This window comes from Cebidichthys violaceus, unplaced genomic scaffold, assembly GCF_023349555.1.
Source record: "Cebidichthys violaceus isolate CVI_PGR_0920_01 unplaced genomic scaffold, fCebVio1.0.p SCAF_8, whole genome shotgun sequence".
NCBI classification, from domain to species: Eukaryota; Metazoa; Chordata; class Actinopteri; order Perciformes; family Stichaeidae; genus Cebidichthys; species Cebidichthys violaceus.
Window position 1 is genome coordinate 4,878,870 of NW_027176964.1, and position 18,087 is coordinate 4,896,956.

Here is an 18,087-nt window from a genome sequence, read left to right on the forward strand (position 1 = left end):
CATTTGATACAGGTATGTTCATGAATCGAATTGTGTTATTTTATTAATTTATTTTCAAGTATTTTGAGAGGTTATTCAATTTAATAAATCAGATTTGTAACAATATATTGTTGTAGGTTTCATTAGTATTATTTTATCTGTTTTATCTTTTACAAGTAACAAACAATGGGAAAAAAAACACTTAAATACATTTCTTTAAAAAAAAATAAAGGGCAAAAGTATTTTATTTTGAACCCGCGGCTCGCTTCCTGGTTTGGTCACGTGGTCTTCCAAGATGGCCGCGCCCTGGAGCGAAGGGGTGTAGTAGCAGAAGGAGCTGTGCGAGCAGGTTTAAATGACAGTTGAGGAGACGCAGGTCGCAACTGACATCTCTAGAGAGAGACAGAGGAGCGTCTGAGAAAGCCGTACCCCTCCTCAGAGCCGCTGACATGAGCAAGGACGGTTTCATCCTGTGAGTACCTCTGTTGTTACCCTAAAACAAACAGGATTACATTCGGGTTAACGCTGACATTTGTGCATGCTAGCTGAGTGACGTTATGAAACGTGCCTGTGTCATTCTTATGAAAACATTTCTTCACACAACATGCAGCGTCGTATTTACCGTTTATAACTGGTCACATATTAACCTTACGGTGAAGTCTCATTCAGAAAAGCAGCACTTTAATATTCCCTCGCGCACATCTCAAGATTCAAACCTTATGCAACATAAATGATTAACTTTAACCAATATTTGCATGTACTGATAAATTCGGCATCTAGATAATCCATCAAAGAGTAGTTACATTAGTTATTAAAATAGTTAATATTATTATATATGTTTTGTTGGAACTGGTTTAACTTCTATAGTGCCCTTTAGTGAGAAATTATAGTGTGTGAATAACTCTTATTTTTCACATTATTAATTGATTGGTACTGGATGAAAAGAGTTCTCCCAGTTACACCAATGGCCATTATTTCTATTTCATTTGAGTGAAGAGTCTAGTAGCAGTTCTGCATGTGTTAAGTGTTCTTCTGGAGGCTTCAGTGGTCCGCATTTTAAGTGATCTACATTTCAGTCTGGTTATGAAGCATCACTGACTACATCTAAAGCAGCCATTCATTCAACCGTTTCCCCACTGCTGGAAGATGATAAGAGTGCAGAGGAGTGTCACCTCTCATATCTCTGTCATTGGCAGCTCTGAAGCTGGATGCCTGTGTGGCTGCTGTGGAGAGGGAGGGGTCAGCCTGTATGTTAGATAACAGAAGCTATAGTGACTAGGACACTGGTGGCCAAACCCCATTCTCATAAAGGGCAATTACTTCTTTTTTTTTAAACCAAATCTTTGATCGTCAGATTTTGCATCAGTTTGTTCTACAATTAAGCTTAGTGAAATTGGTGTGACTAGTACAACAAATGGGAGTCAACAGGAGCATTGTTCTCTTTCACTGTGGCAGGAGGTTGGTCCTCCTTATGTTTGATGCAGCATTAAGCTCAGAGAGAAGATCTGATGCTAATCCTAGTTTGTTTTTTTGTTTTTTCCCAACCAGCCCCAAGGACTTCCCCCAGCTCCAAAATGACACATTCCTGCGAGCAGCACGAGGAGAAGACACTGAACATGTCCCCGTGTGGTGTATGAGACAGGCTGGGAGATACCTACCAGGTACTGTGATCAGTGCACCTTTCTTTTCTTTCCTGAGAGGCAACTTTCACGAGACTTCCTTTGCATCTCCGTTGTTTTTCTTTCGACTTCAAATAACTTTACAATGGACATTAAGACATTCATCTTTTGTTGAATCTAATTTGCAGAGTTCCGTGAGTCCAGAGCTGGGAAGGACTTCTTTGAGACATGTCGGTCACCAGAGGCCTGCTGTGAGCTCACTCTACAGGTCCTAACAATGCTCTTCACGCTTTGTATGAAAGTTCTATATTGAACGTTAACCTCCAAGACAGAACTGCAAGCATAACGAGATTTTAGGCTATCTCCTAAATTGAAATACCCATTGAAAATAGAATTAGATTCATCTAATTACTGAAACTGAAAAAAATGCAAAAAAACAAAACATTTTGAACGATCAGAAGTACTCAAAATATCTAAAATATCTGATACATATCAAAACATCAGTGGAATAAAACCACAACATATCCTAATTGGTATCTAAAAGATCACATTTTCATCACAGTTAACTAATTCTGAAGTCATTTGCCCCAGTGTATTTTTACTACTTGATACCAGCTTAGAAGAAGACGCTACAATGTGCAAACAAGCACTTATGATACATTCAATTGTTTGATTCACATGTCGTGACAATAAAAATAATTGATTCATGTTATCCCGTTTCTTTTTTTTAATATGTCTTCCTCTTTTCAGCCTCTGAGACGTTTTCCCTTCGATGCTGCCATCATCTTCTCTGACATCCTGGTGATCCCACAGGTAGAGACGGGGATCAGGTTTTAGTTGTACGGTCATCAAAGTCCACCTCAGTGGAACTAATGTAATGCTGCTCCAGTTAATTGTTTGCTAACATGTTCGCGATAGCTACTGTATAAGCCAGTTTTGTGTGGTCTTAATGCATCTTATAAGTTCTACAGCCATATAAAAAACCTGTATGTCACTTAAAAAGTAATATATGACAGGTTTTGTTAGTTTTCGAGACACTCACTCCGTCTCTTCATCTATATCAAACTGCAGCCATCTCTCAAAGAGCCGTGTGTCTTTATTCCTTCTTTCATTCTCCCTCCCTCCCTCCAGGCCATGGGTATGGATGTCCAGATGGTGGCGGGTAAAGGTCCCACGTTCCCGGACCCCCTGAAGGAGCCGGAGGACCTGCAGCGCCTGCAGGCCAAAGTGGACGTGGACAAAGAGCTGGGCTACGTCTTCAAAGCCATCACGCTGACCAGACACAAGATAGAGGGCAAAGTGCCGCTCATAGGATTCACTGGAGCGCCGGTTAGAGATGACACAGACACGTTTTAAAGATGCATAGAAGAAGGTAGTATTTTATTATTGGATGAGAACTATTGTATTGTGATATCCTACTCCCCCCTCCTCAGTGGACGCTGATGTCCTACATGATAGAAGGCGGGGGCTCCAGGACCTTCTCTAAAGCCAAGCGTTGGCTGTACAAACACCCTGAGGCCAGCCACATGCTGCTGAGGATGCTGACGGATGTGATAGTGGAGTATCTGCTTGGACAGGTGGCAGCTGGAGCTCAGGTTACAACCCCCTACCTTACAACCTTTTTTTTTTTTTTTTTTAATTACTACTGCCGTGACGCATGCAAATTCAACTTTTAGATGGCAACAAATGATAGGACATAAACTGCCTTTTTTGTAACATAATGAAGTGTAAAGAAAGAGCCTGCATGGTTTTCTTTCTGCTATGTGTGGAGCTGATTGTTGATGACAACAATAAGATTCAGTATAAGGCACATTGTGTGAGTTTGCTGATTGTGGCAGCTCCTGCACACACTCCTCATGGAAACAAACCTGCTCCTCAGTATCAGCACAAATGCGTTTGAGGCAGCATTTTTTTTTCACAAAACAGTTGCGCACAGCCTGAGAGCACAAACCTGGATTATTACACAAAGTGTAGACGATGTTCCAGCAGCAGAGTACGCTGCCACTTTTACTTCAGTGTTTGGAGCTGAAGGCTGGCGTTTTACCTGAACATCCTCCTCTAGAGGTGTCGAGCCTCCACTCTGCTGGTCTGACCTCTGACCTTCCGGCAGAGCAGTGTGAGAGGAGAGAGAATGTTATTTAGCACTCTGTAGTATTTTTGAGATTACTTGTAAGCCTGTGATGACAACACAGTGATTCAAATAAGTGGTAAAAAAGGCCTACTATATTTTAAATATTATGAGCAGTGAAATAGGGAATAACCAATGGCAGGACTGTAGTTTTTCTTTTTACTGCTCTTTGTTTTTAAGTCTTTTTATTTAAAATGTTTCTACTCTCATAAAAGCCTTAAAAGTGTGTGTGTGTTGTCCAGGCCCTGCAGGTGTTCGAGTCTCACGCCGGCATTCTGGGCCCGGTCGAGTTTAAAGAGTTCTGTCTGCCTTACCTTCGAGACATTGCTCGCTGTGTCAAAGACAAACTCAAGGAGGCAGGAAAGGACGTTCCCATGGTGAGAGACGCATCAGAGTAAATGTGCTTCAATATGCCCAAATCCACAACACACACACATTTCGATTCCTGCAACATGTGTTCTTCTTGACAATGGCGGTGGCTAATGATGCACATCATCTACACAGCAAACGAGTCAACCATGACAACTCTATTTATTTATTTATTTTGCTGTATTTTGCTGTTTTGTTCTTTTGTTGTTATTATCACTTTCTATATTAGTTTCAATACTCTCTTCTATTCTTATCATCACTCTGTTGCTTCAGCATCACTGTTTCCCAGGAGGGATCATTAAGAATTCATCTGGTCTGTTTATGAATACACACTGATCTGCTTTATGACCAGAAGAGGGCAGCATCTCACCAAAAATGGTTCATGATGATTTCTGCTTTTTTTTTTTTTTTTTTTTTTTTTACCCTTCCAGATTGTGTTTGCAAAGGATGCTCACTATGGTCTGGAGGATCTGTCTCAGTCTCATTATGAGGTGGTCGGGCTGGACTGGACCATTCACCCACCATCAGCACGGTAACACAAGTCTATTGTCTAACTGTAAAAGGCTCTTTTGGTTAAAAAAACAAAACAAAACACAAAATAAAATCACCTTCTAAATTCAAACTGCATCTTCAACTACAGTGTTTGAATATCTTTTCTGCACCAATGTCTGTGTTAAATATGCCACATCGCAGGGAGGCATCAATACCTGGACCTCCTCGGTCAAAGGCAAATACAGCTACAGCCTCAAAACCCTCTCACGGTCAGACTGCAAAAATATTTTGCTCTCATCATGAGCCGTCCTGTCCTGTTTCCCCGAGGAGCAAGTTAACCATTACTGACCTCTCTCTCTCGTCCCTGATTTGTCACTGTGTGCAGGATTTAAGTCAACAGACGTCTGTGCTTCCTGCTCCGCACATCAAATACTTAACTTGTTGGTTAAAGGATTACCGTGTGTGTGTGTGTGTGTGTGTGTGTGTGTGTGTGTGTGTGTGTGTGTGTGTGTGTGTGTGTGTGTTTTTCAGGGAACGCACGGGAGGGAAGGTCAGCCTGCAGGGAAACATGGACCCTTGTGCTCTCTACGCTCCAAAGGTAAACTCCACTCTCACTTTGTGTTTAGGCTCTCACATGGAACGGGACGTTACAGGTTTGTTTTATCTATTGACTTAATTTTGAAAAGACAAAACATCTCCAAATACCCTCTCACCCATCCCCAGTAACACAACAATCTCTGAAGGATGAGAACAAGCAGAACATTAAATATAGTTTTAATAATTACAGTTACAGAGTTAAAGTAATCCATTTGATGTACATATATATACGTATTAAATAAAATAGACAGATATGTTATGAGATATTGTAAATTAATAAAATGTATTACATTTTAAATATACTTATTCTACATTTTTCTGACTTTTTTTTGGTATGAGTATTGAAGTGAGATTCACCAAACTCTTAATTGGACAAACAAAGGCCTGTTGAATGTCCCTCGTTCATCGCTCTAATATTGCAATACAAAGCTGTTCCGCTCTGTTGTATGGCTATTTTTCTAATGTCAGACTAGTTTGTTTCTTTGCATTTTCTGGAAAATCCCCATGATACATACCGTGTGTCATAAACCTACAGTTGAGCTTCAGCAGGAACAATGCATTCTGTTCTTTTGGAAATCAGAATACCAATTCCTTCATTTAGTTGTCAGGAATATTGGGATTAAAATGAGGTAGTTTAACAGTCGTAATGTCGGATCTATACTATTATAGTTTGTATCTGGTATTTCTAGTTCCAGAAGAAGTCTCTGCAGATATGTCTGTGTGGAGATCAGCATCTCGGATTGTTTTTTATTAAATAAAAAAGAAAGGAAAGAAAATAACTCTACCGCTACACTTTTCTCAAGTCTCAACTACTGCTATTTTCAGCCCCCGAGTACATGCTGTGAATCTTATTATTATCCCACAGTATGTCAACTCATGTGTTTCTATATAATACAGTGAAGTGCTGTAATTCATTCTGACAAACTTTTGTTGACACACACTCTTCACCAGAAGTAAAAATTTTTCCTCCTCTGACCCAGTTTGAGCGAAGTACATCGACTCAGACTTATCGTGAATATTCTGAAGCCGTAGTTGAGCCCCGATTTATGTGACGGGTCTGCCTCTTCCTCTTCATCAGGAGCGCATTTCAGACATCGTGAAGAAGATGCTGGAGGGTTTCGGCACGAGGGGCTACATCGCCAACCTGGGCCACGGCCTCTACCCGGACATGGACCCGGAGAACGTGGGCGCCTTCGTGGAAGCCGTGCACCAGCACTCCAAACGGATGAACAAACAAATGTAAAGATGGTTGTCTGCGTCAGGGAAAGCCAAAACATCGGGTGATGGTGATCGAGAAAAATGTACATGCATTATTTTATTAAAAACGAAAAACGTTTTTAATCTGTTTTCAGAAGTTGAATAATCCATTCCCAGAGACTTTTTATAGGAAGACAAATAAACAACACTGTCCTAATATTAATGTTTGACACAAAAGAAAGCATTCCCCAGTGTAGAACAAGATGTTGGTTGTCTAAGACAAGGTTTTCTGTTCATCATATAATAAATACGTTGATCTGGCCTGGATTGGATTGTGTTTCTATTGTTCAGTTTTGCGAGTACATTTACATTACAAACATTTAAGTTGTATGGGATTTGTTTTATTATTGGATATATTCAAAATGTTCAAAAACAGCTTTTGACTTTTAGATGAAAGCTATTTTTATTTTTTTTAGCTATTTGTCATCCAATCAAACTCCCCATTATGTCACTCCAGCACGTACAAATACAAATGGTAACCTTTACAGCCTCTTAATGGTTGTGAACAGCTTCAATCAAAACGGCGCTCTTCATTAGTACAAGTAGCTTCTTTGTGAAAACCAAAGGCTGGTGATTCGGCAAAACAGTTTTCAGCGAGAGAGGCGTTGCTGCAGTTATGAAATAATTTTTGAAGGAAAAATGTCAGCGCGCAGCAGTTGATCATTCCGCCATCTAACATCTGAGCAGTGAACAAAATCAGCAACTGGAACTCAGCATGAACATTTTTATTTCAACCTCCACAGAATGACAATCTTTTAAGAAATGCACATTGTACAGGAAGAAGCCGTTCTTTCTTTGATTTCACACTGAATCTGTTTTTATCTTTGGTTCATCAACTCGGACAAGGAAAACTGGCTTATCCAATGAATCTCATCCTGAGCATTCTATTGCAGTTTTGGAGAATATTAAAACATATTTGTTTATCTGGCTGTTTTTATTGTCCAGTTAAATCAAGATGTAGTTGTTAGTAAAATGTAAGTCGTTTTGTATTTTATATAAAGTTATTTTCTTGAACAGGCTTTGAGTAGGATGTTGATTCTTCTTTATGTGCTTAAGGGCAGATTTCATGTGACGTTTAAGTCTTCATGGAGACGCCGCCCTGTGGTCCAATACTCACAGGGGTGGGCACTGCGGTCGAGTGCAATGTGAGCCGGGTGGCAGGCAAGGGCAGGAACTTAGGCCCGACGACCCCTGGCATTGCAGACCGGCTCCAGGCACGTGAAATGTCACCTCGCGGGCGGGGCCGGAACCAGAGCTGGTAGATCGTTACCAACTAGATACAGTGGAGCTCAGAAGGGCTGCAGCTGCTCAGGAAAGTTTATTTCAGGGTGCTGGAAAGGAGGCATCGACCGATCTGTCGAGCCTCAGATCCAGGAGGAGCAATGAAGATTCCGTCATGGCCGTGGAACAGTAGACCAGATCTTTACCCTTGCAGGTCTGTTGGAGGAGTCATGGGAGTTTGCCCTTCCGATCTACGGAATGTGTTTTGTGGACTTGGAGAAGGCCTATGACCATGTCCCTCTGGGATTCCTGTGGTGGTTACTAGTTTGTGTCCGGTTTGGGGACATCAGAAGTGCGACCCTGCTCTTTGCAAATTAAGTGGTTCTGTTGGCTCCTTCAGAACACGACCTTCAGCACGCACTGGGGCAGTTTGAAGCGTCCATCTACGTTCCGACCCTCACCTATGGTCATGAGCTTTGGATAGTGACCAAAAGAATGAGATCGTGGGTACAAGTGGCTGAAACGAGCTTCCTTCGTAGGGTGGCTGGACTTAGAGAGAGGGTGAAGAGCTCAGACAGCCGGAGGGAGATCAAAGTAGAGCCGCTGCTCTCAGGATGCCTCTGTTTGTCCCTTGCCACCATAAATTTCATTTATATAACCACAATAACACAGAATCAAATGTATGCTAGCATGTTACTTTTTTGTTACACAATAACAACGCTTTAAAGCATAGAGAAAGCAAGAGAAAAAAGAGAGTCATAGTATAGGAACTTAAAAAAACTTGGTATCAAAAAAAGTCATAGTTTAGCATAGTTATGAAAAAATAAGTCAATAGCATGACAAAAAAATGTATATTATTGGATTAAAAAAGTTATACATTCGTAGTATTATTATGTCAAAACAGAAATGAAAATGTCATAGTATTGATTGTCAAAAATGTCATAGTATAGTAAAAATTGATTTTACAGAATTAAAAACTAAAGCTATACATTCTTAGTAGAGTATGTCAAAAAAGGAATACAATTGTCACGTTATAGTATGTCCCAAAAAGTCATCAAAAAGGATGTCATATGTGGATGAATGTTATTTGAAAGCCCCAGTGCAGTATGGAAAAAAGTCACAAAAATGTCACAATATACATTTTATACTTCATAGTATAGTTGGTTGAAAAAGGTCACAAAAAAACATGCTGTAATGTCTAAAAAAAGTCATAATCTAATATGTCTAAAAAAGTCATAAAGTCGTATAGTATGTTGAAAAAGTCATAGTATTGTATGACTAAAAAAAGTAATTAACAGGCCATTCTATAGAAAGGCACTGAAAAAATGAACTACCATATACTATAACTTTTTATGACTATTTTCAACATACTATACTCTGAGTTATTTAACATACTATACTCTGATAGCCGTTTTTTTATTCTTTTAACACATAATATACTAAGACGTTTTTTTACTTTTTTTTTTTCATACCTGACCAGTATTTGCTTACTTTTTTTTTTAGTGATGTACTTTTTTGAAATCCTATACTGTGATTTTTTTCGACATTCTATACTATGACTTTTCGTGACTATTTTAGACACTATATAATTACTTTTTTTATTTTTGAACTATGACTAATTTATTACTTCCTATATTATAACTTTTTGAAAGGAAATGGAATAGGAGGAATCTGTAAAGTCAGTCGTGTAGGGAGCGTGAAAATGTGCTGCATGGGTGTTGTGCTGTAAAAACAAAGAAAAGCAACCAAAAGCCACAACAAAGGTATGAGCTGAGAGGAGATCTGCCAACCAAAGCATTTATGCATGCGGTACACTGGGCCCAGGTGTGTCCAATGACACTGATAACTCCGCAATCAGGTCTGCAGCCCTGGAGAGAGAAAGCAGACACAGCAGAGGAGCCATCACACTTCTGTGAATTGTTACCCATTTATCGCGCTGAAAGGACTTGTTGTTGTTGTCGTTAGCCGAAGCCTACTGAGTGCAAAATGTATCCCATGATGCATTGGCTAGAATGACAAATCAGGAGTGTGTAGCTGACTGAGCATGTGTGCTCACATTCAGTCCATCATAGTATGATGTAGATGTGGGCTTTCTAAGCAGAAACTGAAATAATGAGTAGAATGTCATGAGAATAATAAATGAGGAGCAGATGAGCCCAGAGCGTACTGAGTATATATTTTACACATTTGATTTGGCTTCTGTGATGTAGTTTTGGATCTGTGTTGGCTACAATGTTTGTTTTCCACTGATCATCAGGGCTTAGAATAACATTTTTCAGTTTTTTAGTTTTCTGTGTTATGTGTGATTTGAAGTATTTGAGAATGAATTTCCTTTTTTTAGTTTTTTGTTTTGCATTTATGGTAATATAACTATTTATACATATTCTGATAACCCAGTTTGTCCTGAAAAAAAGAAATGTAAATAACACGGTTGTGCATTTCAGTTTTGCATTGTTATAAAAGGAGACCAGGCGGACCAAAAGTAGGAAAAATGGCTGAGACGTCCAGAGGGTTTTAAAACCAACATGAAGGGTCTTCGTATGGAGTCCGTCGTGCCTGAGGCATACAATAAGACATACGATAAAGGAATGGTGTTTTTTTATCTTATTCCATTTTTGATTTCTTATGCTTCTTGTCTTATAAGTTAAAGCAAATTACATGGAGAATGAACTGAGAGGATGAAAAAGAGAATAACTTAAAAACTTTAAACTTTAAGAATTTAAAACATTTACATGAAATATTTTAAAGTGGTAACAGTGAAAGTGAAGTTTGGAGTGTATAGATTATTCATTGTAACACTTTGAAATCTTGACTTCTATTGGGTCCAAGGGAGTATACAAGTTTAAAACCTTTTGGACCCTAGACCAATTTTTAGGCCCTCAGCTCGAAAATAGCATACCCATACGATAATGAGTGTAGCGTTGCAACTGTAAGGGCTATTTTAATACTTTTGGTAGTAAAATAACCCTAACACTTGTGAGATATGTTGATATGTGTAAATATCAGTATATATATATTACTGGTAAAGAGTAGATTAAGATGGCACACAGCTCAAAGTGAAAATTCTAATTTTGAAATGGAAAAAAAAGCAATTTCAGGATATTTCTTTATTAGAAATCAAGTAGCTACAAGCTTTCCAGCTCTCCCAGATCATAGAACTATATGTTGAGGGTCTCTAAACAATTAATTTGATAAAGTGAAGCTTTATCTAGTTACTAGATAAAGCTTGACCTCTCCGTACTAGATCAAGATGTACTAGATAGTACATCTTGATCTAGTACGGCGAGGTCAAACAAGGTCAACCAAAATGTAATTTTGTTCCAGCTGTTTCATTGTAATTTTATATACTATATTATTATATATTTCACTTCTTTTATCACTAATAGTGTTCAATCTATCCATATGCAGCAGTTTGGCATCATTTTGAGAGCCTGGATCCTCTCTGAGACTGTTGATGTTTGTCATCCATGGGATTTTATCGTATGAATTCCAGTTTTTTTATCCTCCAGGGCCTTTCAGCCTGTGCGAAGGGCCGATTTGACCCAATGAACCATAGACACGTCACAGCCTGCTCTGTTGAAACAACCTAACGTGACTTTGATTGACAGAATCCGTTAGCCAATCATAAAATAAAAACTACCCGAGTGTCAAATTTCTCAAATCCGATTTGCTGAGACGTATAACCCTGCCCCTTCCGCTAGCAGGCACACGAGGCACACGACAGCAGCGCCAGCTTTGAATTCAAACAGAGGATGATGAGCTGAACAGATGGACAATAAACATGAACGGATTCTTTTTTTTTTTTTGCTGCAGAACATAAGGAGCTGGTTTATGATGTGATCGATTATGCGAATTATGATGATGGCTTTGTTTTGTAAGTAAAACTGCGAGGCTGTGTCGTAGCGGAATGTGAAAAAATGGCTGCCACCTTCTGGTCGCTAGCGATCTCCTGAGCTAACGGGTGTTAGCATTGAATTCATTTTTCAAAACGTTATTGGCATAAATGTGGCGAGTGGGACTGCCTAGGGGGCGCTATATCGATTGTGTTACTTGGTATTATACGTAGCTTTGTCATATGTTGTGTTTGGAGTGTGTACAAACAGCTGAGATGACTTTGTAGCGCAGGAGCCGCAGTTTGAGCAGGTATGCGGCATCATTATATTCGTTACTGATGAGTGCACGTTATGAGTGGATTCATTTTTGGATGCGCTCGGGCCAGATTGGTTAAAAGTGATTAAAAAAAAATTGTTTTTCATATCAACATGAAAAAAAAAATTTGACTCCTAAATCAACACATTTTGCTTTACTGCCCCACCCAATCATTATCATATATCATATATTATCTCCTGTTGATGACAACTTTGCATTTAAAAGCCTCTAGACTGTAGTTTTAGAATAATTACATATTTTGATATAAATATTGTTTTGAGGTGCAGGGCAAATAATCAGAGTAGTATCTACAGAGGTCCACACCCTCTCTCTTATTAACACCTGGTCTATAAACTACTAAAAGTAATTGAAAACTACATTTCTATCCTCTGACTATTAATCTGTCTCCCTTTCTAGCGCCTGCCTCACATGTAAGTGTGACACCTCCCGAGGCTCTTCTTATACCACAAATCTTTAGGAAGCTTATTTTACAGTTTCTTGTAAGTCTCTTTGGATAAAATTGCAGAAATAATGCATATTTCAAAAACACAACTTACATACTTTTTACTTGTTGTGATGCTTTCTGCATCAGAGATGCTACCCCACAGCCAGGTGTGGGACTGATTTTGAGGCTGAGGCCTGGCCCAGAAAACGGGACGGAGACGTGACAGTGACTGGGCCTTTTAACTGGGACACAAGTGAGACGCTGTCCTGCCTGAAGAAGTTTAAACACAATTTTATCATTCAGCCTGAAGTCCTTTGAGACTGCTTTGTAATGCTCTATAAATAAAAAGAACAATGTGGCCTCTAGAACATTTACTAATAGAGTATCTTGTTTTTTATTAAAGATTGAGGCTTTAAAAAAGAAAAAAGAAAGGAGGTTACAGTTACCAACAGCAATTTACTGATATAGACAAATATGAGAAAGCACATCTTTGAAATCTATATTTAATACAATGGATTAATTAATGATTTGAACATTCATTCATACCTGCCTGATCTTGCAGCATTTTCCAGACGTCACAACTTCCTGCCTTCCCTGCATGACCTCGAATGCTTTGAGGAGTTTGCTCATGCAAATGGTTTGTACTTCAGACTTGTTGCTGCCACACAACCAAGTGATAACCACCCCAGCTAAATGTTTCTATTATGGCTGTTGGCAGCAGGCTCCATGACAAGTTATAGGCTGTTTGTAAAGAAGTTCAAAAACACAAAGCCCTGAAAACCCTCCAAAATCACAACAGCGGTCATGTTTTTCACTTAGCCTGACATTGCCAGACCAAATATCAAATGCTAATTGCAGTTGTCTGGAACCTCTCAGTTCGTTTTCAATCTCCAAGGGACGTTATCATCTGGCGTAGACCAAAAGGCCTCTGGACGTGTAATGACCTGACCACCATCATTTCTTTAGGCTTATTTGAATGTGGCCAAAACCACAGTCACAAATACCTTCAACTGCGTGTGTCCATTCTAATTCTATGACAGTAAAATAAAATGTATTTTGCTAGCACTTTACAAAGGATTCATATCCAGTCACTCAATCTCACCCTAAACTGTTCCAATGAGCCGTGGTGTGTCTAGGTTACGTCGGCTCGAGCGTGGATACATTTTACGTTTATGTGTATATGTGTTCTCTCTGTTTTGGCCTTCCATCTACACTAAGCCACCATTTCCAATTCCGAAAACAGACTTGGGAAGCATACACAGGGAAAACATCTGGTGATCAATCTGAACAGAAGTGATTCTACTGCCGTTACTTTAAACTGTGGGAAACACTTGTTAGGTCATTTCAGGACAAGCACGGGTGTTAAAGTCAGGCTTCTACTTCACCAATCGGAACTCATGGCGCCATACCGTAGCCATCACAACCACCAATGAAACGCTGGATGCGCAGTGGCATCCAATCACATACCTTGAGTCGAGTTCCTTTGTGTCCATGTGAATTTAACAATTTAGTAAATTTGGGGTAAATACAAAGCATTACACGGAATTTGGCTTGATGTGCGTTATTACTGTAATCATAGTGGAAGCTCTTTACACGAGGAACTGGAGATCAGTTAATCCCAAATTGTGTTTTTCTCTGTGAGGCAGCTATGAACGTCAGATAAGCAGATTCCAGTAAATCCGGTTGTTTTTGTTGTCGCTGATGTTGTTGTGAGGGATTCTAGCAAAAATCACAACATCCCGCGACCAGATTGGATTTCAGTCGCTGGGTTAGAGTACAGGAGAACATGTTGTTGTCGCTGCGGTTGAATGATGTTGACAGTGAACGCCATTATTATAGACTGAGTTCATTCATTTTTACTGCTTTCCTGAGAATTGAAAAATGTATTTTGATTGCAAACTGCATTGCATCCATTATTATCCAAATAGTCCCTTAAAATATATAATTTGCATCTGAAAATATGAATTTGCAGCCGACCTTCATAACACCTTGAAATTCATTATTTGTCAAATATTTCAAATTAATTAAAAATTAAAGGGAAATTCATGTAGTACTTATTGCACATAAATTGTTAATTAAGGGGAGAGATTAGGAGATTAAGGTGTTTCCAAGGTGTTTAGGTGTCTCTGGCTACACCTTTATTAAAATTAGCATGTTTTCCATGATGAATCTTATGAAGTATATTTTATGTTTCAAAGTGAGAAATAGACATTGTTGTTTTCAATAACATAATATCATCCTTTTTTTAAGCCAAAGTGCAATTTTAAGAAGCTCTTATTTGATAGATGTTTCATAAAGTGATGTTTCTATGCCAAATTCCTCCCCAATAAATCACATAAAAATGCCTAAACCAACAACATATCTCTCAATACTGTACGGCTTCCCTGCCTTGTCATTGGCACTCAGCCCATTCGTTCCTCTTAAAACAGTAAATGTGTAAAAGCAGGTCTCAAACTGTGGCTCAGTGAAGTGTTTTTAATAGTTTGTTTAAACTCTACGGCACAGAGAGAGCAGATATATCAGGCTTTGATACACACAGTACTTGTTGTTGATAATAATCTATTCATTGTTTATTGTAGCTTTTGCTCTTTTCATGGGATGCCATGAGAATCATTTGTTGACAGTAAAAAACACAATATACAACCTTAACCCTATATACACACTGAAAAAAAGAACAAGGTCAACGTCAGCAGAGCAACTCCACAACAGCTGGATTTTGCAGGAACTTTATTGATCTGCCTGCTGAACACTTCGGCGGAAGGAAGAAATGAAGTGTTAAATTCAAACCTCAGAATAACTGAGACTGAGCAGAAGCGAGAGCGCCTCGCTGTGATTAATAGATACTGAAATACACAAAGCCCAAAGCAGCTGAATTAACATGTGGATGATGGGAAAGGCAATTCTTCCTCAAATAAAAGCGGCCTTTCATTCATCTCTGTCCTTTGTGGCGCTGTAGTACCATAAACACAGACGCACACACTGCCCGCCCACCGACCCACCCACCCACATACACACACGCAAAGGCTTTTGTTGTGGCCCCCCTATTGCGTAAATAGCGGAGACAAATGAACAAAAATCACCGCTGATTGTCGACAGGTAAGACTGAAGAGGCTAGGGCTGTGTGTCAGTGGGCCATCTGGGAACAAAGTGACAGGCTGTGTGTGTGTGTGTGTGTGTGTGTGTGTGTGTGTGTGTGTGTGTGTGTGTGTGTGTGTGTGATTGTGTGTGAGAGAGAGGTTGCAACAATGAATCTATGCTCTTTAGAAATGGAGATCAATTTCCACATGGCCGCTTTTAAAGGCTTTGGCAGGAGAGTAATATGTAAGTGTGTGTGTGTGTGTGTGTGCGTACCTGCTTGAGTCAATTCATTGTGTGTACTCATGTGTATTGATGCCTGTGTGTGTGTGTGTGTGTTAAGTGTGTGTGTGTGTGTGTGTGTGTGTGTGTGTGTGTGCGCGTCTAGGCTTTTATGTGCTTATTTTGTGCAAAGAGATTGAACAAGTGGATGTGTGTGTGTGTGTGTGTGTGTGTGTGTGTGTGTGTGTGTGTGTGTGTGTGTGTCTGTGTCTGTGTCTGTGTGTTTGAAGGAGGTCCGGGCTCCATCTCTCAGCAAATCAGCAGGCCTGAAAATCCAATCTGCCTGGAGAGACAGCAGGCTGTACATCATCTGCCATGGATGGACACTATCAGCGCTTTATCAGTGACCGCCCCCCAAAACACACACACACACACACACACACACACACACACACACACACACACACACACACTTTATCTTTCACTGACCACATGCATGAATGAACACACACATCCACACACAGCCCGCTGTGACAGAGACTGATAGGCATTATTACCATTATGGAGGGAGGCGGAGGGAGGAAGTGAAACTCTGGCTTTAGTCTGAGGACCTTGAGGTGCGTCACACTAGCGCAGATGCAGACAGCTGTGACTGTCCCTGTTTGCAGATGATAGCCTCCTATCCCACCATGTCCAGCCCATTGATTTGGACCCCGGTTGTGACCCGGATGCCCGCAAAAGGCAACGTCCTGCAACAAGATCTCTCGCTCATTCGCTCAATACTCTTTGGGTCGCGTTAACACACATATTACATAAGTAAAACATACCTTTACGTGGCCTATGTAGACAGCTGGATTGATTGAGAGAGAGGGAGAGAGATTGGGGGACACAGTGCAAACTGAGGAGAAGAAGATGGAGCATATAGCAATCACTTCTCCATCTATCTCTCTGGATAATTAATATAAATCTGCTCATTTACCATCAGCTAATCAATCTAGATTTACGCACACACACACACGCACGTGCGCGCACACACACACACACACACACACACACACACACACACACACACACACACACACACACACACAGTGTCACGAGCACACTTAGCACTTTTTGATGGCCTGATTGTCTGCTCATATGGCTCTGCATAAATCTCTAATGAATGAGAATGAATGCGGCAAAGAAGGGATGGAAGAAAAATATTCTGATTAGAGACAAAACGAGCAAAAGATTGATGGAACTATACCAGCCTCCGTATGCTTCATTTATCACTGACGCTGGAGGGGTTGAGCGGGGGAGAAATGTAGGATTGTGCCACACCAGCTGGGATACAGGCTTTATTGCAAAATCTTTTTATCCACGTATTATTTTGAGGGTTAGGGTCACTGACAGTTTTAGAGTTTAGGGCATCAAAGAAACCCTGAGATATTACAGATATATGCCCATAACACATATACAACTGCTGGACATAGACCATTTCATTAGAGCTTGGTTGCACTAAACTTTGAAACAAGATTAAATTATAGAGATTAAATCAAAGTTAGGTTAAGTTTAAATGTATTCTGTTGCTCCAATTTCATCTTTGATCCAGTTATAAAGTTTAAACTTTTATAACTGGCTGCCTATTTGGCATGAATTGAGCCAAATCATCAAGTTCCCTCGAAGAGAGTTAAGGGACAAACTCAACCGAATGGAGTATTATGATGCCGATGCTGAATTTCTCTCGAGAGAAATAAAGCCTAAACTATTAAAAAAAAAAAGACACCAAAGTTGCAATATACTAGAACTACATTGTAATAAGTATGTAAGTTGCATTTTAATGCTGTAGCTGCTGGTCAAGGTTGGAGTGAACTGTTGTACTTCACATAGCGTCGGGTTACAAGATGATCGTGTGTTGTATGTAAAACTTTCATTTAAAAAGGTTTTTAACTGTCAGATAACTGTATGCTTTAACGCATCATTCAAGTCTTAAATTACAGAGAACATTTATATGGATTTCAAAACAGATGGAAAAATTTGTAGATGAGGTAACGCTGTTTGCATCTATGGTTAGTTTGCAACTCAACTTTGAATGAATTCCAACAGATAATGTGCTAGTATTATTTAGATTTCTATATTTGTAGAAAGTGAAAACACTTACATATAGTAGAATAAAAAGTACAAAAATCCCCTCAAATGTTCAAAGAAATTCTTGTCTCGTGCATACAATTTTAATTGTCAAGTAAAGTACCACAAATTCAAAGTAATATACAGTTGAGAAAATGTCCGTGGTAACTTTCCATCACTGCTTGGAGGTCCCAAACCTCACACAGTGAGTATTAAATATAAAAAAAGAGGTCCTTGTAACGTGTTTCACACTTTATTCATAGAAAAGCACTGAGATTCCAACACAAATCAATATAAAATGGTAGTAGCGTTACATAAATAGTAATAAATTCTCGCTTTATAGACAGTAGCTCAAGAAGATGCACAAAAAAAAATTACAAAACAACCCCCAAAATAAACAAGTGTTGATGATAAGCTATCATACT

General features: G+C 39.5%; 1 protein-coding gene across 1 annotated transcript; it reads left to right on the plus strand.

Annotated features, from left to right (window-relative positions):
• Positions 1–273: 273 nt before the first annotated feature.
• Positions 274–6,702, plus strand: urod (uroporphyrinogen decarboxylase). Its single transcript, XM_068701767.1, has 10 exons — positions 274–451; positions 1,528–1,640; positions 1,787–1,866; positions 2,349–2,411; positions 2,730–2,927; positions 3,032–3,193; positions 3,969–4,103; positions 4,527–4,627; positions 5,119–5,185; positions 6,263–6,702. Exons 1-10 carry the CDS (start codon positions 429–431, stop codon positions 6,425–6,427), a joined length of 1,107 nt encoding a protein of 368 aa, XP_068557868.1. The 5' UTR covers positions 274–428; the 3' UTR covers positions 6,428–6,702.
• Positions 6,703–18,087: the final 11,385 nt, after the last annotated feature.

What these genes read in the sequence shown, in the direction of transcription:
- urod (XM_068701767.1), top strand. Translation starts at nt 429, where the DNA reads ATGAGCAAGGACGGTTTCATCCT. An exon ending in GCTGTGAGCTCACTCTACAG is followed by an intron (nt 1,867 to 2,348) that starts GTCCTAACAATG and finishes TCCTCTTTTCAG; the next exon opens with CCTCTGAGACGTTTTCCCTT. An exon ending in ACATCCTGGTGATCCCACAG is followed by an intron (nt 2,412 to 2,729) that starts GTAGAGACGGGG and finishes CCCTCCCTCCAG; the next exon opens with GCCATGGGTATGGATGTCCA.